Raw genomic sequence first — 26,334 nt, 5'->3', positions numbered from 1 at the left:
TGAAAGGCAACAGAGAATCGAGGTGGTCTAAGATTTGGTCACCTGAATTTCTGGGGATAACCACAAACACATCGTCCACGTAGCGACACCAAAAGGTAATGGGATCTGGTACATTTGTAAATGCACGGCTCTCTAATTCCTCCATCGCGATGTTTGCCGTGACCGAACTAACTGGGGAACCCATGGCTGTGCCGTGTACTTGTTGGTAAATGGAGTCATTGAACATGATTGCACCGGCTGTTAAGCACAGTCTGAGGGCGGTGGAGATATTGTCTGGTGTTAGTTTGGTTCTGCTGCCAAGGGTTTGATCTTTATCTAAGAGTTACTTTGCACATGTGATGGCAAGTTCTACTGGGATGGAGGTGAAAAGTGAAACGACATCAAATAATGCCATGATTTAATCTTGTGAGATGGATATGGTTCTGATCCGTTCTATGAATTCACTACTGTTAGAGACGGTGTTGGTGGTCTTGCCTACTAGGGGAGAAAGGAGCCCCGAGACAAACTTAGCTAATTCATAGCTCGGTGAGCCACAACAGGAGACAATGGGTCTTAATGGTGTACCTTCTTTGTGAACTTTTGATAGTCCATAGAACTGTGGAATCTGGCAGCCGGAGGCACGGAGGTGATTGCGTGCTGATTCTGTTATTTTCTTCTGTTTAAGCCAACTGTTGACGAGGATGTTCACTTTCGACTCCCATCCTCGTGAACTGTTGACGAGGATGTTCACTTTCGACTCCCATCGTTTAAAAGCTTTGATGCGAGGAACGGTTAAGGATTGGTAAACAGAAGTGTCTTGCAAAAGCAGCAAGGCTTTTGTCTCGTAATCTGTTCGATTCATTATGACTGTTCGACGTCCTTTATCTGCCGGTAGGATGACAATGGATGAGTCTTGTTTCAGTGTCTTAAGGGCAGAAATTTGTTTGTGGTTGAGATTGGAAGAAGCAGGGCGAGCATGGTGCAAAATTGCTGCAGTTTTTAGGTGAATTGTGTTTGCCACATCTTCAGGGAAACGTGTTAAACACGCTTCTAGGCTAAGGCAATATCAGTAATTGGTGGGTTTCTTGGGAGAACAGCAAATTTCATACCCAGAGTCAACAGGTCTACTTGTTCTGTAGATAACTGTTTGTCGCTCAAGTTCAATACAAAATCTGTGCAACTTGTGGAAGGGGTATTATGCTGATGACGAAATTGACAGGATTCACCAATTAAAGCATTGAACTTACGTTTTTGACGTGTACAATGGCGTTCAGATTCTCTGATGGCTTGGTAGCACAAGGTATGGATTATATCGGTGTAAACAGGATTGGAAACTAGACTTCTAAGTTCAATCAGCAGGGCTGCTTTACTCGTTGAAGCATTTTGTAAGTCTCGATGAAGGCAGCCAATCCACATGCTCAGGGTCTTGTAGCTGAAGTTTTGACAGGCACGTCGCATACACACGTTAGGAAATGGTGGTTTATAGAGAAATCCTTTCAGAATGACTTTGTTTGATTTGCACCTGTGAGCAAATCTGAGATGTTGTTTGCCACGGGCTATAAAGATGAAATTCTTTTGCAGTTTCACAACTATGTCGTATGTTGGTTGGCCAAGAACAGTTCAAATATGATTAAAGAAGCCTGTGCACTCTGGATTCATTATGAAACTAAAATTACTGTAACACAGAGCGAAAACGGATACAAAAATGTATCAGTTTTTGGTCACTTTTTGTTAGATTCAAGCACATTCTGGTATCTTAGGCAATGAAGTGGCCGATAAAGCTGCAAAAAATCTAATCACATTAGATTTAACCAATATCCCTGTTCCAGCATCAGATTATGCACTAACCATTCATGCCGCTTGCCTATCGGAATGGACAGCACTCTGGCACTCTCAGACTAAATATAAACTCTTTCAGTTTAAACAAGATCCGAAAATTTGGCGCTCCAGTGTCCGTACATCAAGATGAGAAGTAGTCCTTTCAAGGGCAAGAATAGGTCATCCCTATCTGACCCATCTTCATTTACTCACAGGAGATGAGGCATCTCCGTAGCCAGGTGGGCAGGAGCAGCAGTGCGTAGCACACGCTTCTTGATTAGACCTGGGTTCGAGTCCGTGACCACCAAATATGGAGGATGCGGAAAGGTCAGGGAATAACCACTGCATATCCCCGGAGTAATATGGCCTTAGTTGCTAATGCTCCTAAACACCAAATAACAAACAAACAAACACAGGAGATGATCCACTACAGTGCGCATATTGTTCTAACAATTTGACTGTTAAACATATTCTCATTTACTGCCCCTACTATAAACAAGACAAAACTTCAACCTTGCTGTCACTGGTTAATCTTTGTAAATCAATAACCCTTGAAAACCTCATTGGTGATAAAGCAAATATATTTGAATTTTTTAACTTTCTCAAGCAAACTGGCCTTTTTAATAATTTCTGATTTCCAAATTTCTTCTGACTTTACGGAAATTTCTCACCTGTTAATATAGTAAGTGAATAGGCACATTATAGCCATAGCAGCTTATGTGCCATTAAACCTCCATAACAACAACAATGCTCGAAAGGTAAAACTCCTCTCTTTTTGTAATTTTATAATTTTGAAATTTTTGTAATTTTGTACACTTTTGTAATTTTTCCTGCACATGAGATAAAAAAAAATTGAATAAATAATTCTATTTACATGTTTGTCTAACATTTCTTTTTTGCTTCAATCAAATTTGCAAGTGCTGCATAAGCATTTAGGGAAATTCCGACTTACATAGAGTTCCGCGGAACGCAATCCCTTACTTAAGTTGGGGAGTAGCTGTAATGCTTAAATTGTTTTAAGGCCAGAGAATTCCTTTTTTAAAGTTGTGAATTTTAAAACAGTGGCACACTTCATAACCTCTCTACCTTGATTATTTTTTGGTCTTCTTTTTTTGTACTGTAAGGGAGAGAAACTCTCTCTCTTTCTCAGCACTGAAAAACTTGTCTTCCTTCTTTTAATCTTGTTTTTTTTTATATACTTTAAGAAAGGAATCCGATCAAGAGCAACTGCTTGTGTTTCACCAGACTTTTTTCCAATGAATTTGTCCATAAATGGGTAACATAAGCCAGAATATCACAAGTAGATCAACATTGACTGAATCCATACTGGCAATTGTTGATCAGACAGACGGTTTCTAGATAGTTTAAGAGTTGGTGGTTAATTGATTTCTCTATTAATTTAGAAAGAGTAGAAGTAATTGCAATGGGACGATAATTGGATGGGAGGGATTTATCACCCTTTTTAGGAATTGGCTGGATGTGAGCAAATTTCTAAGCAGAAGGGAAACACCTTTTGAATAAGAAAGTGAAAAAAGGCTACAAAGAACAGGAGTAAATTCAGGAGTGCAGATTTTGAGAACAAGTAGAGAAATACCATCAGGACCTGGAGCTTTCTTAGCATCAAGATTTGTCAAAATCTTTCTGACATCCTTTTGACGGAAGACCATGGGAGGCATTGAATGGAGCACGTTGGGAATGGTGGGAGGTGTTTTACCAAGATCATTAAAACATGAATTGGAAAAAAAATGGGACACTAGCAGGTCAGCTTTATCCTTGGCTGAAGTGACAATAGAACCATCTGGTTTTGACAGAGGTGGGAGCACAGATGGGCAAAAGTTGCAGCCAATAGCTTTGGCAAGAGACTACAATGCTCGGCTACCATTAAGACAAGAAGCAAGTTTTCTACTCTTAGCCTGTTCAAAATCTAGTTTGGACGGATTAATAACTGCTTTACAATTGTTGCAAACTTTGGTGTAGGCAGAAAATGAAATGGGAGAATTAGAAACAAGCCAATTACGATATGCAACATTCTTCTCTTGGACAGCCTTAGCACATTTATTGGAAAACCAAGGTTTAGATAAAGGACGAGATTTTAAAGTGGAGTGTGGGATAAAGGATTCCATTCCTGCAAGAATAATTTCACTGACACAATCTGAGCAAATGTTGGCATCAGAAGTATTAAAACATTAATCTGACCAAGGAAAAGAAGAAAAGAAATCATGCAGGTCATCCCATTTTGCTTTCTTGTAATGCCAAACAACACGAGGTTGGGAATAGCCATGAGATAATGGCTCCATTGGAGAAGAGACAATCACCAAGTTGTGATCTGAAGTGCCTAAAGGACCTCTCACTTCGACCGTGTACTTAGAAGGGTTGGTTGTGAGAAAAAGATCAAGCGTGTTGGCTGTATGATTAGGATTGTCCAGTATTCTGTTAGGTAAATGAACAATCTGTGCGAGGTCATTAGTAATTGCAAAAGCCTCAGCATTTTGACCAGCTGGATCTGCGTAACTAGAAAATGGAAGCCAGCTGGAGTTGTGAACATTAAAATCACCCAGGAAAATTACCTCACCATTAGAAAAGTTGGACTGGAGAAAGTCAAGTTGCAAAGAGAGGAAGTCAGAGAGTTCCAAGTGATTAGTGGAAGTTGGGAGAACAGTAGAGACAACAGATGAATTTGACAGAATGAGGTAGAGAGATTTTAAGCCAGAGAAGATCGAAAAGAGGAGATTCCAAAATACCAAGTCTCTGACAGGGAATATTGGAACAGACATATGCACAAGTATCACCTTTCAGGCGAAAGGAATCATACAGCGAATAATTTGGCAACTGAGATGAGCAGTGGTTGAATCAACCGATAACTGAGATTCTATCAGAAAAAGTACATGGAGTTTGGCAGACTGTAAGTGGAAATGGACATCATTGAGATTAGAACTGAGACCACGTATATTTGTGAAATGAACTGGGAATTTTTTTTTTTTTTCCCTTGTTAGTTGTTGGCGCATCAGCTTCTATGGCGATAATGCACCTCCCAAATCGTCGAACTGGGAAGTGTTTGGAAGGTTTAGATCTTTTCGCAGATAAGTTTTCTCTATTAGTTTGACAATTCATTATGTATTCATAGTAAGGAAAAGCGGGGGAATATGCTGTATGAAGTAATGAAATTTTTGGATATGGCGTACATATGGTAAGAATATACTCAGATCCTTGACATAACGTGGCCTTGACAATTTCCCCCCCCCCACATGCACACTACTCAGACTCTCTCCAGTCACTTTCGGGCAGAGTAGAGGCAGCAAAATTATATACTAGCTGGTCCAGAAACCTCCTAGAGAGTTACCAATAGGTTCGGTCCAGTGTACTAACTAGCGGCCAGCTTGCAAACACCTTTTTAGACCTGTACCCTCAAAATGTAAGGAAGATTAGATCTCGTCATGATCTTCATCATAACTTCAAAAGTCATCAGTCATACTGCATGATGGAAGAGATGGGGTCTGACCGGAACTTAGCTCTGGAGACTAAACATGGGTTCCACCACTTCAAGCCTGTAATAAGCCAAGTGGTGGTATTGCACCAGTTGATGAGAGTCATCTACCACCTAGTATTGCCTGATAACACAGAGGGGCAGCATTCCTCCATGTGGTGTGGGCGTCACAACTCGACCCCTGCTTACCACACACAGTGTACTTGTGCATGGGGGTTATACCCAGGATTACCAACAGTCCCACCATCGTTAAGGTGCAACAGAGGATTTGGCTGTCACAGACCATCCGGACTTCACCGAAATTGGCTCTACTTGACTTGAATGTCACCCGAATATCAGTTCCATCTGTGTTTTAGACTCCCAGGTAGCAAGTACAGCTTGTCTGGCATACATATGAGAGAATGTCTGTGGCAACCCCAGGGATCAATCATAAATCTGCATCATTGTTAGAAGAATAGCAATCAAAGAGATCACAATACTGTTAATTTTGCATGGTTCCATCCATGAGAAACCATTGCTGCAAAATACCACAGCAAGAAAGTAAGTCCAAAAAAGGTTCCTGGGTATGAACCACACAGATGTGAAACAGGTGGTTTATACCTGGGTGGTCACCCACAGTGTGCATGGAGGTTATACCCAGGATTAATAACAGTCCCACCATCGTGAAGGTGTAAGCAGGGGATTTGTCTGTCACAGACTGTCCGGACTTTGCCAAAATTGGGCCCATTGAGTGTCACCCGAATATCAGTTCCATCAGTGTTTTTGACTCCCAGGTAGCAAGCACAGCTTGTCTGGCACATAAGAGAGAAAATCTGTAGCAGCCTCAAGTACCATGAGGAACCTCATTTTCCTAATTTATCAATCAGCAAAGTCCCAGTCGTGAATCCTTGTCATACTCTGAACAGACGTGCGATCCACAAGTGCAGCCCACCATATTAGCCACCTATCTACAAAATCGGCCTCAGTTTTGCCATCTGTGTTGCAGTCTGAAAGTACTTTTCAAGCAACACCTTTACCCTCATATACAAGAATCCACACAACAACCTGATTCTGAAAAATCCAGACAGCCATCACTCACCTGTCATAAACAAACCATCTTGGGATGAAATCATTGACACCCACCTTGTTTCATCTCCTCAATTGGCTGCTAATCAGAACCCTCATTCTTGCATGTCTCCTTCTCAAATTAAAAGTCCCCCTGTTAACATCAAGGAAAAATTCCAGATTAGGAATGGAACCTCCACGTCTTCTATTCTGAGACCAATGAAGATGCCTCTCACCTCCCATCACATAAACCTTTTTATTCAAATCGTGATCCAGATAACTGGATAGACCACATTGCAAGATTCAAATCCAATTCTGATCTTTAGAACTACCTCTGTAATTCTGAGTTTGTTCCTGTGACCTCTCCATCATTTCTATCACCAGTCAGTAATTGTAAATGCTATAAACTCCTTGCATCCATCTAGTATGGCAAGCCAAGACAAAATACCTCATTTCATCATTAAGTGCCTTAGCCTCTGCATCCTGGATGCATTACTCTCAATCAACAACTTAATCCTTTCCACACAAGTATTCCCAGCCTAATGGAACAAATACTCTGTGATTCCACTTCCTAAAGTTCAACTGCCAACAGGCCCAAAAGATTTCAAACCAATCTCAACTTCTTCCACCCTCCTCAAACTTCTAGAAAAGGTACTCTCTTCCAGCATTAAGCCAAAAGCTCATGCCACAGAAATCGAAACAGTTCCACTTCGTAGTCGCAAATAGATCAACCATAGCAAACCTCATGGCAGCACAGACATCCATCCTTTAGGCCTTCGAAACTAAATCCGAATTAGCTATTGTGTACACTGATATTGAAGCTACCTTTGACAGCCTAGACATTACAGCCCTTCTGCCTTCTGCAGGATTATTAATGGCAATCTAATGGCTTTCTTCACTGCTTTATTGAAGAACAGAAGTGTCCACCTCACAATGAAGAAGTCCCACTTTACCTGGCACATGTTCTTAGCCATTCTTATTCCTTTTATGTGTACCCATGACGATGCTCTTATATATGCCAATGATAAAAAGTTGCTTACCTTAATCCCATTGTCAGGAAATCCAATGGCAATAGCTTTTTCAATCAAAGAGAGCTTGACTGCTCTTTCAACTTTCTTGCAGATTTTTGGGTTAAACCTTAACCCTTTAAAATCTGCAATAATGATTTATTCACTCAAACGACAACACAGTAATTCAGCCATCAGTGTGTGTGGCACTCTCATCCCAGTGATTACCAGCCATAAGGACCTCAGTGTCTGAAGCTGAGATTTTATGTGCACACAGAATACCTCCAGAAACGATTTATCACCATACACTGGAGAGCAAAACAACACTTATTCCATGCCAACGATGCCAAAACCTCTAACAGATATCTATGAACCACTGTTTATCTGGTTATTTTATGTGCTGATGAAATTTGGGCATCTGCTTTTCCTCACTTCAAAAACCAGTGTTCACATGTGAATACTGGACTCTGAAATTGGCCACAAATAAACATCACCAACTCCCTCAATTGAAAACCACTGATGTGTCTGAGCAGTTAAATATACCCAGCCTCCCAAAGTTAATTGACATCAGTTGTTTGATGACTATGGTAAAAATGTTTTCAGGAGTGATAAAATGTCCCAAACATCTGAGATTTCTGTCAGTGGCACAACCCTCCACCATCCTGAGGTCTAACCCCACACTAATCCTGAAATACAACCATCTGAAAATTTGTAATCATTTCCTATCTGCCTAAGCACTTCCTAAAATACAGGCATTCCTTCATCTTGGAATTAGTCTGCAGAAAATGGCTACCAATTACAAATACCATCGCATTCTCCTAGAACAGGGGTCGGCAACCTTTTTGAGTGAAGAGCCGTTTTCGATCTAATTAAAAAAAAGAGAGAATCTGAAGAGCCACACTTCAGCTCAAGCTGGGGAGGAGAGGTGGGGGAGTTTTTTAAGAAATGGAATAGAGTGGGAAAATGTTTTACTAAAAAAAATATATTTTTTGAAATATTATTTATTAATAATATTTCTAATTAATATGACTTTTGCTGCTGAACTCCTTGAGTGAGTCTCTCAACATCAGGGAATTATGTCGTAATTTTCATCTTTAAGCATGCTGAGAGACTTGCATTGTTCAGACAGTTTCTTGATTCAATTTTAATATAGTTCATGTTCGAAAATATTTGTCCGCAGAAATTTGTCGAACCAAAAACTGAGAGAAGTCCAAATTTATATATGTGTTCGGTAAGCTACACCACGCATCGAACACAATTTGGTCTTGCTTTTTCAACTCATCTATTGGCATCCATTTATATAGAATTGCAAGGGCAGCCTTTTGCCTCTCCAAATCCTCAGTTTCAGTTTTAAGGCATTTTAGTCTTGCATTCCACATGTCCTTGATTTTTTAAGTCCTCTAACTCCATTTCAAACTTTGCTTCATGTGGGATAAAAGTTAAAGAGTCACAGTTACATGCTCAAAGAGCTGCATGCAGCTCGTCAGCCACAGGTTGCCAACCCCTGTCCTAGAGTGTATCACATTGGCTCAACTGGAATAACTCTTTCCAAATCTTGTGGCTTAAACTGTGCCAGATTACTAAATGATGACATCAACCATCCATCTCACCAATTTGTGCCGCTCTGTTTTTAAGCTGCATTCGTTGTTTGATTGATAAAAATAGTAATAGTATGCACCATATAGTGCAAGAAAGCCACAGGCTTTTGATGCACTGGCAAAAAAAAAAAAAAAACCAACCAACCAAATAGATAAGGAAACACAAATTATATGCTTCCCTACTCACACAGGTAATTATCCAGTAGACCTTTGAATTTATTCAAACTGTCAGCTTCAACTTCTTCAAGGGCAACAACTACAAGGGCAACTTTTTCCAGTTATCAACTATTTGCTGGCAAAAAAAAAAAACTTCCTGAAATCTAATCTAAACCTCTATCCCGGTAATTTGAATTTATGACCGCTAGTTCTGGAATTGTTTAGAACAGTGACAATTGTGCCTGCATTCATTTTACTAATCCCTCTTGTGGAGCCTTATAAACCATAATCAGGTCACCTCTGAGGTGCCTAGTATAGCCCACATAATCGGAGTCTTTCCTCATGTGGTCATCCTCTACCAATCTCACTATTCAAGTTGCCTGTCTTTGGACCCTTTCAAGAAGCTCGATGTCTTTTTTTGAGGTCTTCATGCTTGAACACATTATTCCAAATGTGGTCTTTCTATTGCTTTATACAGTGGGATTATGACCTCCCTTTCTCTACAGGATAGCATTTGATAAATCCGTGGTCTGATTTTGATTCCCTTTCCCTTCCAGTGTTTTTCATTATTCTTGTTATGTGCTATGATGTTCATATTTTTTCTCTTTATATTTTCCAATTTTTTTATATGCTTTTTCATATTTGGGTAACTTATAATTTCTTATGTATCTTTTCCTTTTCCCAATTTTTAATCACATATATCATTTTCTATCTTAACATAAAACCCTGGCCATGTTGCTCTGATTAGTGTTACTGTTCCTAGTACGTTTGGTGCGTCCGTAGCCAGGTGGACAGGAGCAGCAGTGCATAGTCACGTGCTTCTTGATTAGACCGGGGTTCGAGCCCGTGACCACCAAATACGGAGGATGCGGAAAGGTCAGGGAATGACCACTGCATATCCCCGGAGTAATATGACCTTAGTTGCTAATGCTCCTAAACACCAAATAACAAACAACAAACAAACAACCTAGTACTTTTAATGTATTTATCAGCAATAAAGATAATTTATTTTATTTATTTATGTATTATCTACAACTTGCATTATATAGAATTGTTATGCACTTTCTACAAAATAATTTAAAATTGTAGCAAGAGCTTGTATTGATTGATCTGTTTTGTTGTGTCTCACTGTCTTTCCCTCCCTCCCTCTGTCTCACAGATTTTACAAAACAGGATACAGAACCAGGAGGCCCCAATAACTTCTCTGCTTAATTTAAGTAATACCCTTGTTGCTGATCCAGATGCTTTTACAAATCCTGCAGAAAGAAATGCTATTCAAAGATATTGCCATAACCTAAATTGCCACTGGAAACAAATTAATACCTTGGCAATAGAACATACATTATCGTAAGTATACAAAAACTATGCAGCTATGTTTTTGGAAAAAAATGTATGATATACTTGCATAAGAAATACTGTCACATATGGGAATTAGTTCTGTTTACCCAACAAAAGGGAAAAAAATATTTTTTTGTATGTGAAAATGAAACTCATTTTTTTGATTTCTTACAACAAATTTTTTTAAAAAATTACGAAGCTTGTATTTTTTATGGGTTTAATCCTTCCTTCACTTTTTGGTTCCTCTGACATTTGTACATTCATTGGTTAGCGCAATAAGTCTCCTCTGATGAAAATAATACTTTTTTTTTTTTTTTCCTTTAAAATTCCTTGACCTCAAATGATAAGTTAAATTGTCTTTTGCTTTTAATTTTTTTGTGTGTTCAATATCAAAAGTTATTCATTTATTACGAACTATTTCTAATTCCATACTTAATTTCATAGAAATATGCACAGAGCATTCAATGAAGCAGTAGTAAAACTTCAGATGTCAATTACTTGATTTTGTGCAAAAAATATTATTGTACATGTATCTCATTCTCAAGCATTACAGGGCAATGAGCATTTAAAGTTGTGTGTGACTGATAGTAAAAAGTGGGTAAATGAAAAGGAAATAATCACAGAAATTAGTAAAATTTCCATTTTGTTTAATAGTTTGCAGTAAATGGTAGTAATTTTGTTATCCAGCTTAGAGTAATTCTAGAAAAAAAGATACGTGTAAAAGATAAATGAGTCACCACTGTTATCTGTGCACAGCCTTGAATATTTAAAAATTTATTGCCTTTTGAATTCTATGCATTTCCTCAAATGAAAATGCCGACCGGGCTAGCTGGGTGGGTAAAGTGCCTGCCTGGCAACCCAAAGGTCGCGGGTTCGAATCCCGTCTCGGGCTTGGATCACGGTACTGCAAAAACCTTGGGAGGTGCATTATGGCCACAGAAGCCGATGCACCAACAACTAACTTAAAAAAAAAAAAAAAAAAAAAAAATCAAATGAAAATCACAACATTAATGATTCACCAAAAAAGTTCTTACCCTGCCTGCTATTTTTGCTCAATACTTGGGATTTATTTTTCATTTTTCCATTTTCTGGCCCCGGGTGCCAAGCATTATAGTGATCAAATGATTTCCGAGTGATTCAGAGAATGTTTACTCAAAGCCATTGTTTTTCTTCAGTTTGAAAAGTTTTTTTATGTTCTCATTAATCATTAACAAACTTAGTCTTATGAATTGTAAGCAAGTTTAAGAAAGGAAAACCACCTTTCTTTCTTTTTCCTTTAGACTAACACTAACTTTTATAGCGCTTGGTCACTCTAGCAGCACTGCTCCTGCCTCCCCATGGCGGGGCCAGTAACTTGGGAGAAGAAAGCCACTCTCTCAGGGCTGAAAGGAGCAAAGATGGAAAGCAATTCATTTCCACCTTTAGAGCCATCAAGCTCAAGACTAGCAAATGACAATGAAAATGACTATTCTCAACCCAAGAGGTTGAAACAACACCTAAAGAGGAGATACCAGCCTCTTAGCAAATTATCACCTTTTCTAGTGCAGAAATGCATTGAGTCTGCTGCTGGTTCACCTAAATCAGTAAGGCAACTTCAATCAGGTGATCTTCTAATAGAGACTACTCAACCTCAGCATTCTGTGAAGCTTTAAAGCTCACAAACTTTGAAGGACACCAAATAAAAGTTACTCCCCATGCCACCTTAAACTCCTCTAAGGGAGTAATAACAGAATGGGACTTATTACTTGTATCAGAGGAGGAAATTGTCCAAGAATTACATGATCAAAAAGTCATTCAAGCAAGGAGAATCATGATCCGAAAAGACGGTACCCTCGTTCCAACAAGGAGCATAATTCTTACTTTTAGCACTCCTAACTTACCAACATCTGTGAAAGCAGGCTACCCGCATTGCTGTGTCCGACCATACATTCCGAATCCCATCAGGTACAAATGCCAAAAATTCGGACACTCCCAGACTGCATGTCGAGGTGAGGCAATATGTCCTAACTGTGGGTCAAAAGAGCATAACCAATCTGATTGTGCCACTACCACTCCGCATTGCCCAAATTGTAAAGGTAACCACCAAGCTTTTTCAAAAACATGTGAATTATGGAAGCAAGGAAAAAAAATTCAAAAATATAAAGTAGAGAACAAAGTGACATACTCAGAGGCAAAAAGACAGATAATCAAAACAGAGACAAAGCGAACATATGCCACAGTGCTCAACCTTTACAGTCTGTAGGGATCCAAACTGAAGTATTGGTTCCACCGAATGTATCAATTGCAAACTGAGCACGTTTGTTGCTTTCTACTTCAAAACTTCAAAAGATTCAAGGCGAAATTCCACCAAATAAGAAGAAAAGCAAAGAAAGACACCTGGATAGGTTTTGCTTCCACCATAAACAAGGACACGGACAACAGACTCATTTGGAAGAAAATTCAAGCACTTAACGGTAAATTTGTGCAGTCTCCAGCCTAAATCCTGAACTGGAAAGGGCAGGAATTGTTCGCTCCAACAGAAATAGCAAACGCATTAGCTGAGTCATTGGCCAATATATCAGCAGTGTCCACATACAGCAAAACCTTCCAAAAAATTAAATCTGCAGAACAACATAAAATAAACTTTTATACTAAGGCATCTCACCTGTACAATAAGCCATTCACCCTAAAGGAACTTTTGGAGTCTCTCAATAAAACATCAAGTACTGCTGCTGGCCTGGATGGAGTATGCTATATAATGTTAAAAAAGTTAAATAACAAAGCAATAAGTTCCCTACTGAAATTATACAACCAAATATATTTAGAACATACTTTTCCGCACTCATGGCGTCTCTCGATCGTACTGGCTTTTCCGAAGCCAGGTAAGGATCATACCATACTGAATAATTACAGGCCGATATCGCTGACTAGCTGTTTAGGCAAAGTCTTAGAAAAAATGGTCCACAGGCAGCTAACGTGGTTTCTGGAAACAGACACTCTGCTAAACCGAAACCAGTATGGATTTCGGAAAAACCACTCAACCTTAGATGTGATGATCAAAGCAGCAGAAGCAAACATCCGCAATGCTTTCATCAGGAGACAACATCTGGTTATGGTCAATCTCGATATTGAGAAAGCCTTTGATACCACTTGGCGTTATGGTATCCTCCAGGACCTTCGTTCCTTTGGTTTGAGGGGTTAGTTACCCCAATTTATACAAAACTTCCTACACTACAGAACGTTTCAGGTCAGATATAAGAACAGTGTATCCAAATCATTTGAACAAGAGGAGGGTGTGCCACAGGGTTCCATCCTGAGTGCAACACTATTCACAATAAGAATTACAAATATGACACAAGACATACCAAAAACAGTTGAATCGTACATGTTTTCTGATGACCTCATTATCTCTTGTCAGTCACAAACTATGAATACCATTGAAAGGCAACTTCAACTATCCATAGCCAGAATAGAATTGTGTGCGCAATGGAATGGCCATTCATTAGCAGAAAATAAATCGACTGCAATTCATTTCTGTAAAATACGAAATTACATACAGATCCTGAAATATATTTAAAGAACAATATAATTCCCTTTACCAACAATTTTTATTTATTGGGTTTATATCTAGACAGTAAACTTCATTTTTCTCATCACATAGCCTACCTTAGAATGGCCTGTCTAAAGAAAATAAACATCTTAAAAGCTGTCTCCTCTAACTCCTGGGGTGCTGATAGACACTCCCTCTCACATCTTTATAAAACTTTAATCTGTCCCGCTTAGATTACGGGTCACCTGTCTATGACTCTGCAAGAGACAGTTCCTTGTTACGTCTGAATACTGTTCAACATAGTGCCCTAAGGATAGCCACAGGAGCTTTCAGAACGTCTCCAGTCCACAGCCTGTATATTGACGCAAATGAACCCCCATTGCACCTAAGACGAAAATCCTTACTATGTAGCTATGCTGCAAAAATTAAAAGTATTCCATCTCATCCTTGCTGCGAATACCTGTTTGACCCTCAGTATGTAATGCTATACCGTAATAAACCTAATGAAAACCGCTCTGCAGGTATTAGATTGCAAGAACTGATGCTTAGTTGGAATATTAACCTCCAGCATATCCTTGAAGATTGCTTCTCCTGAGCATCCCTGGATTCAATACTCACCTCTCTGTGATAATTTCTTTCTGAGATGGAGAAAAGGCTCCCTGCCAAACAACAACTTCCAGCAGCTGCATGAAGCCCATGCTTTAGAAAATGCAGAGAAATTTCATATTTATAGAGATGGCTCCAAAACAGATGAAGCTGAAGGTGCTGCAGCAATTTCTTCTGCTTTATCAATAGCTATGTTTCTTCCTACGGAATGCAGTATTTATACCGCAGAATTGTATGCAATAAAACTAGCACTAGATAATATAACCAAGCAGCAATTCAAACAAGCTCTTATATACACAGACTCCTTAAGTGCCGTCACTGCCATTCAATCTACTACTTCTTTCCAACATCCCATTCTGAAAAAGATACGGTCTGAATTATACCGATATCAAACATCCAACCAGTTGGTCACCTTCTACTGGATCCCTGGGCATGTCAACATCCCAGGTAATGAAAGTGCATATCATGCTGCCTAACAGTGGATCATTCTACCATCTGAAAGTCCCATACACTGATTATAAATCCACTGTTAAAACAGCGTGTAGGCTTCAATGGACTGATCTGTGGCAAACACGGCAAACACAAGCGAATAATAAATTATTTCAGCTTAAAAAAGAACCTCAGTTATGGACTTCTAATTTCAGAAAAAGCAGATGAGAAGAAGTAATTTTGGAAAGACTCCGTATTGGTCACTCTTATACAACTCATTTATTCTTGCTTATGGGAGAAAACCCACCTCAATGTCCCTTCTGTCAGACCCAGCTAATAATCAAACATATTCTAATAGAATTCCCTAAATACTCAAGTAACAGGCAATCCAGTTTTTATACACTGTCCAATCTGCATGAACCTTTAACTTTACTACACATACTTGGCAATAATGCAAATTTTGAAGCACTGTTTAGATACTTGAAAAGCATAAATATATATAATCGCCTCTAATAACCATGATATTAATGACTCAGTCATAAGTTAATAATGAAAAGGCACAATATTTCCCAGGAGGCCCTTGTGCCAAAAAACCCACAACAACAAAAACAACAAATATCCATTTTCCACATGAGTCAGCTGGCCACCACCACCACCACCACTTTTGGCCTTTGATTTCTGCTATCTTAAATATCTTACAGTAATATGCAGAATTCAGTTTCATTACAAATGGTTCTGGGGCCCTGAATGTCTAGCATTTTCTAAGTGATTTACAGTGATTATATAGTGTGCTTCTACATTATATTTAGTTTATTACATTTATAGCGATCTTTATAGTAGTAGGTTTTGCTAAAAGGACCTAGCAAACTATAAGAAAGGAAAGTCGCCTTTCTTTTTTTTCTTTTTTTTCTTATTTTCAAACTAACCACCAACTCTACTAATTTATAGCTGCTGCTTGGTCATTTGGTGGCACTGCTCTTGCATCCTCATGGCAGGGCCAGAAACCTGGGGGTTGGAAGTTACACTCCTAGGGCTAAAAAGAGCAAAACATGAGTAGTAAAGTCACTACTTCCCAAGGGACTTCGGAGAAGAGCCCAATAAATCGAACTGCTGAAGATCCTGAAAACACTGCCAAAAGGCAAAGGACAGACAGTTCAAAACCAACACCCTTATTCCTATTCATTCACTCCACTAGAGAGGAAACATTAGGAAAGAAATCCCCATTTTTCATCCAAAAAGTCTTGGAAGTTTAGTTTATTACATTTAATTTATTATGTTTATAGCGATCTTTATTTTCTGTACTTCATAAGTAGGTTTTGCTAAAAGGACCTAGCAAGTTTGCTAGGTCCTTTTAGCAAAGCAAAAAAAGAAAGGTGACTTTCCTTTCTTATAGTTATAAGAAAGGAAAGTCACCTTTCTTTTTTTCCCAAAAACCCTAATTCTGACATTTAATACACCAAAAGTCCCAAAGATGATATGGATACTAGCCAGAACACCAAAAACGGTTAGGCAACTCCGAAACTCTATTGAAAATGTACAACAGAATATTCCAAGAAAATGTATTTCAAAACACGTGGCCCCATGCAATAGTATTATTAGGCGCCTCCGTAGCCAGGTGGGAAGGAGCAGCAGTACGTAGCACACACTTCTTGATTAGACCGGGGTTCGAGCCCGTTACCACCAAATACGGAGGATGCGGAAAGGTCAGGGAATGACCACTGCATATTCCGGAGCAATATGACCTTAGTTGCTAATGCTCCTAAAAACCAACAAACAACAGCAATAGTATTAGCTTTTCCTAAACCTGACAAAGACTTAACAAACCCAGTTTGACTGACCCTACCTTTATTGCAAATACATTAGGTGAGACCTTTTCAAAGGTATCACAAAAACTTCATACCGTCCTGAATTTCTGATTCAAAAAGAAAAAGCAGAAAAGCATAAGATTACATTTAAATCAAAAGGTAATGAACTCTACAATCAGGGGCAGCTTTTCCATAGATACTGCGGCACTGCAGCACCTCTAGCTATTTAAATCTTGATATACAGTGAACGGAGTTATGTGAAATTTTGTGAAGAACAATGCAATGCAATGAATTTTTTTTATTAACAGGACCCGCATGTAGTATGTACATTCCCTATTTCCAGTAATCATTTCAATAATAAATGAATAAAAGCACGAAATCGTTTCCAACTTTGAAGTTTAATTAACCATAGGCCTCACTGTGCGCCAGACATGACACATTTTGCATTCCAGTGAATATCTGGTAGTTAGCATTAGCAAAGGCACATGATGCAAGAAAGCAAGCTTATATAGCATCAGCCAAAAAAAAACAAAAGAAAACACCCTTATTTCACCCATCCACTCGCTCCAATGTTTGTGAAGTTCTGCCTTGAATCTATTTAAGCTATCAACTTCTACGACAGATGGAAGTTTGTTCCAGCAATCAACCACCCGCTGGCTAAAGGCAAATTTCCGCACATCTATCCTACAACCGTCTTTCCTCAATTTGAATTTATGCTCTCTCAGGCGATTATTCAGAGCAAGAGGAACAATCCCACCCGCATTGAGCATTCTCAAACCATTCAAGGATTTATACACCTCAATCAGATATGTCAAGGATCTGATTATATTCTTACCATTTGTATGTCATATCCAAAAATTTCATTACTTCACACAGCATGTCCCCCCCCCAAACTTTTTCTTACTATTGAATACACCATGAATTGTCAAACTAATAGAGTAAGCTTATCTGTGAAAAGATCTAAACCTCCCAAACACTTCCTAGTTCATTTCACAAATATATGTTGTCTCAATTCTAATCTCAACAATGTCCATTTCCACTTGCAGTCTGTCAAACCTCATGTACTTTTTCTGACAGAATCTCAATTATCATTTGATTCAACTACTGCTCATCTCAGTTGTCCAAATTATTCGCTGTATGATTCCTTTCACCTGAAAGGTGGTACTTGTGCATATGTTCATTCCAATATTCCCTGTCAGAGATATGGTAATTTGGAATCTTCTCTTTTCAAACCTCTCTGGCTTAAAATCTCTCTACCTCATTCTGTCAAATTCATCTGTTGTCTCTACCGTTCTCCCAACTCCACTAATCACTTGGAGCTCTTTGACTTCCTCTCTTTGCAACTTGACTTTCTCCAGTCCAACTTTCCTAACAGTGAGGTAATTTTTCTTGGTGATTTTAATGTTCGCAACTCCTGCTGGCTTCCGTTTTCTAGTCACAGCTGGTCGAGATGCTGAGGCTTTTGCAATTACTAATGACCTTGCACAAATTGTCATTTACCTACCAGAATACAGGACAATCCTAACCATACAGCCAACATGCTTGATCTTTTTCTCACAAACAACCCTTCTAAGTACACGGTTGAAGTGAGTGGTCCTTTAGGCACCTCAGATCACAACTTGGTGATTGTCTCCTCTCCAGTGGAGCCTTCTCATGGCTGTTCCCAATATCGTATTGTGTGGTCTTACAGGAATGCAAAATGGGATGACCTGCGAGATTACTTTTCTTCTTTTCCTTGGTCGGATTACTGTTTCAAAACTTCTGATCTCAATGTTTACTCAGATCGTGTCAGTGAAATTATTCTTGTAGGAATGAAATTCTTTATTCCACACTCCACTTTAAAATCTCATCTTTTATCTAAACCTTGGTTTTCCAATAAATGTGCTAAGGCTGTTCAAGAGAAGAATGTTGCATATCATAATTGGCTTATTTCCAATTCTTCAGTTTCATTTTCTGCGTACACCAAAACTTGCAAAAATTGTAAAGCAGTTATTAACCAGTCCAAACTAGATTTTGAACAGGCTAAGAGTAGAAAACTTGCTCCTTGCCCTAATTGTAGCTGAGCATTCTGGTCTCTTGCAAAAGCTATTGGCTGCAACTTTTGCCCATCTGTGCTCCCACCTCTGTCAAAACCAGATTGTTCTGTTATCACTTCAGCCAAGGATAAAGCTGACCTGCTAGCATCCTATTTTACTTCCTACTCATGTATTAATGATCAGTACGCCTTTTGAAAAACAGATGAACCCTAAACGTGCTCATCAAAGCCTAATCTCATATCCATAATACCTTTGTCAGGAAACAACATTTAGTCATTGTCAACTTAGATCTTGAAAAGGCATTCAACACTACCTGGCATCATTGTATCATTATGGATCTTTACCATCTGGGACTTAGGGGCTATTTGCCTAAAATAATTCAAAATTTCCTGCAGTTGCACTCTTTTCAGGTCTGATATAAAAACTGCTCTCTGCTTCTCACATTCAGGAAGAAGGAGTCCCACAGGAATCAATACTTAGTTCAACACGTTTTGCAATCCAAGTTAGCAGCATGACAAAAGACATCCCAAAAAATGTTGAAACTTATATTTATGCAGACGACCTTACCATTTCCTGTCAGTCTTAAAGTATCAATACTATCGAAAACAGCAGCTCCAACTTGCCATAACTAAAATAGAATCCTGGACTTTACAGAATGGTTACCAGCAGAAAAGAATTCACTGCCACTCACTTTTGCAAATGTCGGGCCCTCCATCCTGATCCAGAATTGCAAATAAACTATACCCCAATACTGCTTGCTACCACTGTTAGATTTCTTGGACTGATATTAAATAGCAAGATTAATTTCCAAGCTCACATCACTCATTTACAAAATATTTGTCTAAAGCATTTGAACATACTTCGGTCGATCTCATCCATGTCTTGTGGAGCTGATCGGTATACTTTACTGCATCTTTACAAAACTTTAATCTGTTCACGCCTCTGAGTGCTCTGAGGACTACACTTGTAGCTTTCGGGACTTCTCTCACCACCAAATACGGAGGATGCGGAAAGGTCAGGGAATGACCACCGCATATCCCGGAGCAATATGGCCTTAGTTGCTAATGCTCCTAAAAACCAAACAGCAATCGGGACTTCTCCGATCCAAAGTCTTTATATTGAAGCGCATGATTCCCCCATTACATCTTCATAGAAAAACACTTCTGCTCCACTATTCTGCTAAGATTCAGAGTCTTCCATCGCATCCCATTTAGGAGTTTCTTTATAATACTAGGTGGGATTCCTTCTATGATAGTAAGCCAAATGACAATCGACCGGCCTCACTCAGGATTAGAGAGCTTGTCCAAAGCTGGAATATCAAATTAAATGATATTTTTCAGGACACAAGTGCACCTGTTCCTCCTTGGACGTATGTTTCTGCTTCTTACAATTTACATTTCCTTCAATGGGAAAAGAATGACATACTTCCCCGCAATATCAGACAGTTGCACTCAGCTCATTCTACTCTAAACTCGCATGCCTGTAAAATCTACACTGACAGATCAAAAACTGCAACGTGCTGCAGCAGTTTTTCCTTCACTTACAGTTACAGCCTCACTACCACTAGCCTGCAGTGTTTTCACAGCTGAATTATATGCCATAAAGTTAGCACTTAGTAAGATTATAGAGCTTTCCATCTCATCTGCTGTAATTTACACTGACTCCCTCAGTGCTGTCTCTGCTATAAGAAAGAATTTCTTCTCCTCTCATCCTACTTTGAAACACATTCACTCTCATCTATTCTCTTGCAGTGTGTTCAATCAGTCAATTAGTTTTTGCTGGATCCCTGGCCATTCTGCCATTCCGGGAAATGAAAATGCTGACTTTACCGCTAAACATCCCCAAACATCTCACAATATCCTCAGGTTCCATACACCGACTATAAGTCTGTGATATGCAAAGCGTGCTACTATAAATGGTCGCAGATCTGGAAAAGTGACAACAATAAACTTTACCAGATAAAGCGAGAACCAAAGCTGTGGCTCTCTGGCTTCCGATGAAACAGTTGGGATGAAATGGGTATTGGCAAGACTCAAAATTGGACACACTCATCATACTCATAGCTTCCTATTATTGGGAGAAAATCCACCACAGTGCTTATATTGTCTTTGACAATATAAGCACTGTGGTGGATTTTCTGGTTGATTGTCCCTTACATTCAACCATCCGATCAACCATCTTTCAGTCACTTTCCATGTTGAATATCTAAAATGATGTATCTCATTTTATAGGAAATGAAGCAAATATAAACGAACTATATAGATGACATATTTAAAATGTACTGGCATGTATAAGAGTTTATTTAATACTATAACAATATGTTACCTCTACATAAACTATGAACAGAAATAATTTTCCAAAGTAGCCCTTGTGTCGTTAAACCCAATAACAACAACTTCCCTAAAGAATTCCTCCCATGTGAATGCAGATGCAAAATACCTATTCAGCCTTGTTAAACCATCAACATCAAATGGACCAATGTGATTCAGCCCTTTTCTTCTACTGTTAATTGCTGCATTTCTTGCATTCATTGCCAGAGACTTCTCATAATATGCCTTGGCTTGCCTAACCTCCTTTGTGACTTGATTGCAGACTAGCTTATAGCTACCATAGGCTTTTGTATCACCTGATAATTTATATGTATCCCATGCATTTTTTTTCTCTGCCACGTGTATGAATAGTTCATCTGACATCCATTTTCTCAGTGGATGTCAGAAAGGACATCATTCTGACATCCACTGAGAAAAAGAGTACATCCTTGTACTCTTTTTCTCAGTTGGTATGAAAAGCTTAATAGCTTCAATGATTATTTCCTTGAATGCTTCCCATTTAGAATTTGTTGTTGGTAACTACATTAAATGGTCCCACTGTATATAATTTAAACACTGTCTGAGTCCACTGTAGTCTCCTTTATGAAAGCAGAAACCCTTCCCCTTACTCTTGATGGTAGTTATATCTTTAAGTAAATCCCATCAATACACTGTGATTTCTTCCATTCAGTAGTTCTTTTATCTGTTGATTCTGAATACATGAAGAATCTGCTAAAGTTGAGTATAATCAAGTTGCATATAAAATTTGAATATAAAATTGAAATAGGTCTTTATTAAGGTGTGTGGTGTCCTGTAAGGATTATACAGAACCAAATAAATTTCTGAATATTCTGTATGGATAATACATTTACAATTATTTATAGAGAGATGTATGCATTTAAATACCGAACCCAAAGGACGTTTTGTATATCTCGTGTGAGTTACTTGTGTTTAAATTATTACATCATCATTCATCTTAGTTTATTCTTTGACTTAGCATTAGCATTAGTTGAGGCATATGATACAAGAAAGCAAGCTTATACAGCATCAGCCTAAAAAAAAAAAACACCCTTCCCATTTCACCCATCCGGTCACTCCAAATCTTTGCCTAGTTCAGTCTTAAATTTATTTAAGCTATCAACTTCCGCAACAACAGATGGAAGTCTGTTCCACTGGCTAAAAGCAAACTTCCGCGCATCTGTTCTACAACTGACTTTCTTCAATTTCAGTCTATGCCCCGTAAGGTCCGTAATCTGAGCAAGTGGAAGAATCTAGTAGAAGTAGTAGTGGCATGTGATGCAAGAAAGGAAGTGTATGAGCTTATGCAGCATCAGCCAAAAAAAAAAAAAAAAAAAATCACACCATTCCCTCCAAATGCCTGTCCAGTTCCTCCTTAAATTTATTTAACCTGTCAACTTCCACAACGACAGATGGAAGTTTGTTCCAGCAATTAACCATCCGCACATCTATTCTACATATGTCTTTTCTTAATTTGAATTTATGCCCCCTTAGGTTCGTAATCTGAACAAGTGGAAGGATCCCATCACAATTTAGCGTGCTCAACCCATTCAAGGCCTTATATACCTCAATCAGATCACCACGCAGGTGCCTAGCAACCCAAAGGTCGCGGGTTCGAATCCCGCCTCGGGCTTGGATCAAAGTACTGCAAAAACCTTGGGAGGTGCATTATGGCCACAGAAGCCGATGCGCCAACAACTACAAAAAAAAAAAAAAAAAAAAAAAACCACGCAGGTGCCTAGTCTCCAGCCACTGCAATTTGCAGAACTTAAGCCTCTCTTGGTAAGAGGAACCCTTCATTCCCCTCACCAATATTGTTGCCCTTCTGTGTACACGCTGAAGTAAATCTACATCCTTCCTAAAATGAGGCCTCCAGACCTGTACGCAGTACTCAAGGCGTGGCCTGACCATTGCCTTATACAGAGGGACAATCACATCCTTCTCCCTGCTAGCAAAATTCCTATATATCATTGACAAAACCCCATAACCTGCCCTGGCAGCCTGTCTGCATTGCTCAGAAAACGTCATATCTGACTGCACAATTACTCCCAGGTCTATTTCATTTTCTACCACCTTAAGTGTAGTACCACACAGTTGGTACATTTCTCTGGGGTTACTTCTACCCATATGCAGTACTTTGCATTTGTCAAGGTTAAACTTCAGTTGCCACTTCTTAGCCCATCTGCCCAAATTATCTAGATCCTGTTGCAGTAGCACACTGCCATTACTGTCATTAACAACTCTGCCAACCTTTGTATCATCTGCAAACTTCGGCATTAAGCCTGATATACCTTCATCAATATCATTGATAAATATACAAAACAACAGTGGACCTAACACTGAACCCTGTGCTACTCCACTAATAACATTAGTCCATGAAGAGCAGCACCCATTAATTACCACCCTCTGTCTTCTCTCACTTAACCATCCTTTTATCCATTGTAGCAACTTACCCTTAATACCATTCTGCTCCAATTTGTACAGTAGTCTTCCATGCGCAACAGTGTCAAAAGCTTTCCTGAAATCCAAATATATGATATCAAAATTATTTTTTGCATCCAGTTCCTTTGTAACCACATCATAATATCCTATCAAATTTGTCAGACAAGACTTTCCCTTAACAAACCCATGCTCTGTCTGAATTATTGCTGCAGTCTTGTCTAGATGATCCTGCAATGCATCTTTAACCAGTGACTCCATTATTTTACCCGGAACAGAAGTTAAACTAACTGGTCTGTAATTACTCGTGTCACCCTTCGATCCCCCTTTGTGAATTGGGGATACGTTTGCACATCTCCAGTCTGCGGGGATCTTCCCTGAATCCAAGGATGCTCTCATAATTATGGCTAAGGGTTTGCTTAGTTGCTTTGCCGCCTCCTTTAATATAACTGGATAGATCCCATCCACCCCAGGTGCTTTTCTTATGTTTAACTTCAACAATTTCTCCTCCACTTTGCTCTCAGTTATTACAAAATCATTAAGTATCCTGCTACAATTTGATAACCTTCTGCCATTTTCAAACCTTAATAATTCCTCACGTGTGAATGTAGATGCAAAATACTCATTCAGTTTGTTTGCTATCTGAGCACGATCATCAACACTCGAATCATCGATGTCAAGTGGACCAATCAGATTCATCCCCTTCCTTTTAGAGTTTATATAAATAAAGAAATCCTTGCTGTTTTTCTTAGCATCTTTTGCCAAGGATTTCTCGTAATCTGCCTTCGCCTGCCTAACCTTCTTTATGACCTGATTACAAACTAGCTTATATCTGCCATAGGCTTCTGAGTCGCTTGATAATTTATATGCATCCCATGCATTTTTCTTCTCTGTTACGAGTCTCATTAGTTCATTAGATAACCATTTAGGCCTAAACCTTGAACAATATTTCTTAATAGATATGAAACTTTTAGTACCATCTACGATTAATTCCTTGAATGCTTCCCACTTAGAATTTACTGTTGGTAACATCTTCAGTTTATCCCACTATACAGAATTTAAAAACTGTCGGAGACCACTGTACTCACCTTTACGGAAGCAAAAACCCTTTCCTTTACCCCTGATGGTAATTAAATCTTGAAGTAAATCCCACATCAGTACACTGTGATCAGTGCCACCTAGTGGTTCCTTTATCTGCAAATTCTTAATACACAAATGATCACTGCTGATAACCAGATCAACAGTATTACTTTCTCTGGTTGCCTCTCAAACATGCTGCTGCAGAAAACAATCATCCAATAAATCAACAAAAGTCTAACTAGTGTGTGAGTGACCAACCCACAAGTTCCAGTCAATATCTGAGAAGTTAAAATCCCCCATTAAAAGACATTCCGATTTACTAGCCCACTCTATTTCTCTGTACAATTGTTCATTGTACTCATTCGAGTCATTAGGCCTATAACACACTCCTACTCTTATTTTTGCTTTCGCAGTGCTTATGTCACACCAGACTGACTAAACAGTGCACTGTTCATCTATATCAACTGGATGCACTTCTTTTGATTTTATGTGTTTCTTAATTAACAGCATAACACCTCCTCCCTTTCTATCCTGTCTATCCTTTCTGTACACATTGTACTCCCCAAATTCCAGTTCTGCATTCCTTATATCAGTGTGACACCACGTCTCTGCTATCCCAACAATATCCGCCTTTGATGTCTTGACCAACACTTCAAATTCATCAAATTTATTTACTATACTTCTAGCATTGGTATACATGCTTCTACTTCTATTCCTAGTTACCCTAACACATCCCATATATCCACCTACTTCAGGATGACTGTCATCCGTCCCTGAAACCCCCAACACCCCACGTTCCAGGTCGCTACTTATTCTAATAGAAGTTGTGCAAGAATCACCTTCACCTCTGCCTGCGGCTACTTTTAATCTATTAGTCCTTGTATCCCCCCAAGCTATCAGTTTTACGACCCACCTAACACTGCCTCGATAGCATCAGCAAACATTCTTGCACCCTTTCTATTTAAGTGTATCCCATCCCTGTAGAATCAGTCTCTTCTGTTAACAAGTACAGACCAGGCTGAAAAAAATTCTACCCCTTGAGCCCTGCACAATCTTTCCAGGGCCGAATTGATCGACAGGGCTCTCATCATATACTCCCTCCTATCGTGTCTGGGCAGAATTGCAGACACTTTCAAATTCAACCCTAATTCACGGCTTTTTTTCAACAGTGACCTGTACTTGTTAAGTAATTCCGCCGGTCTCCTACTCTTAATATCATTAGTGCCAACGTGTACAACTATATCACCTTTTGTGCCCTTAAAAGATGATATCCGCTCTACAACATCATCAACCTTTGCCCCTGGCAGACATACCCTGGTCCTGTTCCACCTATCCTTTTTACAAAGCATGTTTCCCGTTTCCCTGACAATAGAGTCACCAAAAACTACCAGTTCCTGTGGGACTAGCGCATTCTGCTTTGGGGGTTGCCGCTGTGTTGCGTGATGACCAAGTGCAAGCTCTGGCGTTGATGTGGGCAGCTGAGAGCTTGATGGGCCCTCAATTTATATCTTTCGAGGGCATCCACCCTGTCCTTCAAACTCTCATATAGGCCCATGACAACGCTGAGTTCTCGCCTGATTTCCTTACACTCCTTACATCGCGCACACACAAAGACATCCCCCATGGCAATATCATGTTCCGTTTCCGAGAGTTCGGCAA

The 26,334-nt window shown here is 39.2% G+C and overlaps 1 protein-coding gene across 3 annotated transcripts in view; it reads left to right on the top strand.

Moving 5' to 3' along the window:
- LOC150084856 (muscle-specific protein 300 kDa-like) overlaps nucleotides 1-26,334 on the top strand; it is a 1,257,473-nt gene that overhangs the window by 1,059,509 nt on the left and 171,630 nt on the right. For all 3 annotated transcript variants that reach the window (XM_090376651.1, XM_090376652.1, XM_090376650.1), the window contains one exon: nucleotides 10,246-10,433. In XM_090376651.1, coding sequence (XP_090232777.1) covers nucleotides 10,246-10,433 — 188 coding nt within the window. The remainder of the gene's footprint in view (nucleotides 1-10,245; nucleotides 10,434-26,334) is intronic.

Source organism: Mastigoproctus giganteus, chromosome 6 (assembly GCF_048544385.1).
Source record: "Mastigoproctus giganteus isolate SK-2022 chromosome 6, ASM4854438v1, whole genome shotgun sequence".
Lineage (NCBI taxonomy): Eukaryota > Metazoa > Arthropoda > Arachnida > Uropygi > Thelyphonidae > Mastigoproctus > Mastigoproctus giganteus.
Note: the sequence above shows the minus strand (reverse complement) of the source record. Positions and strands in the feature narration are given on the sequence as shown.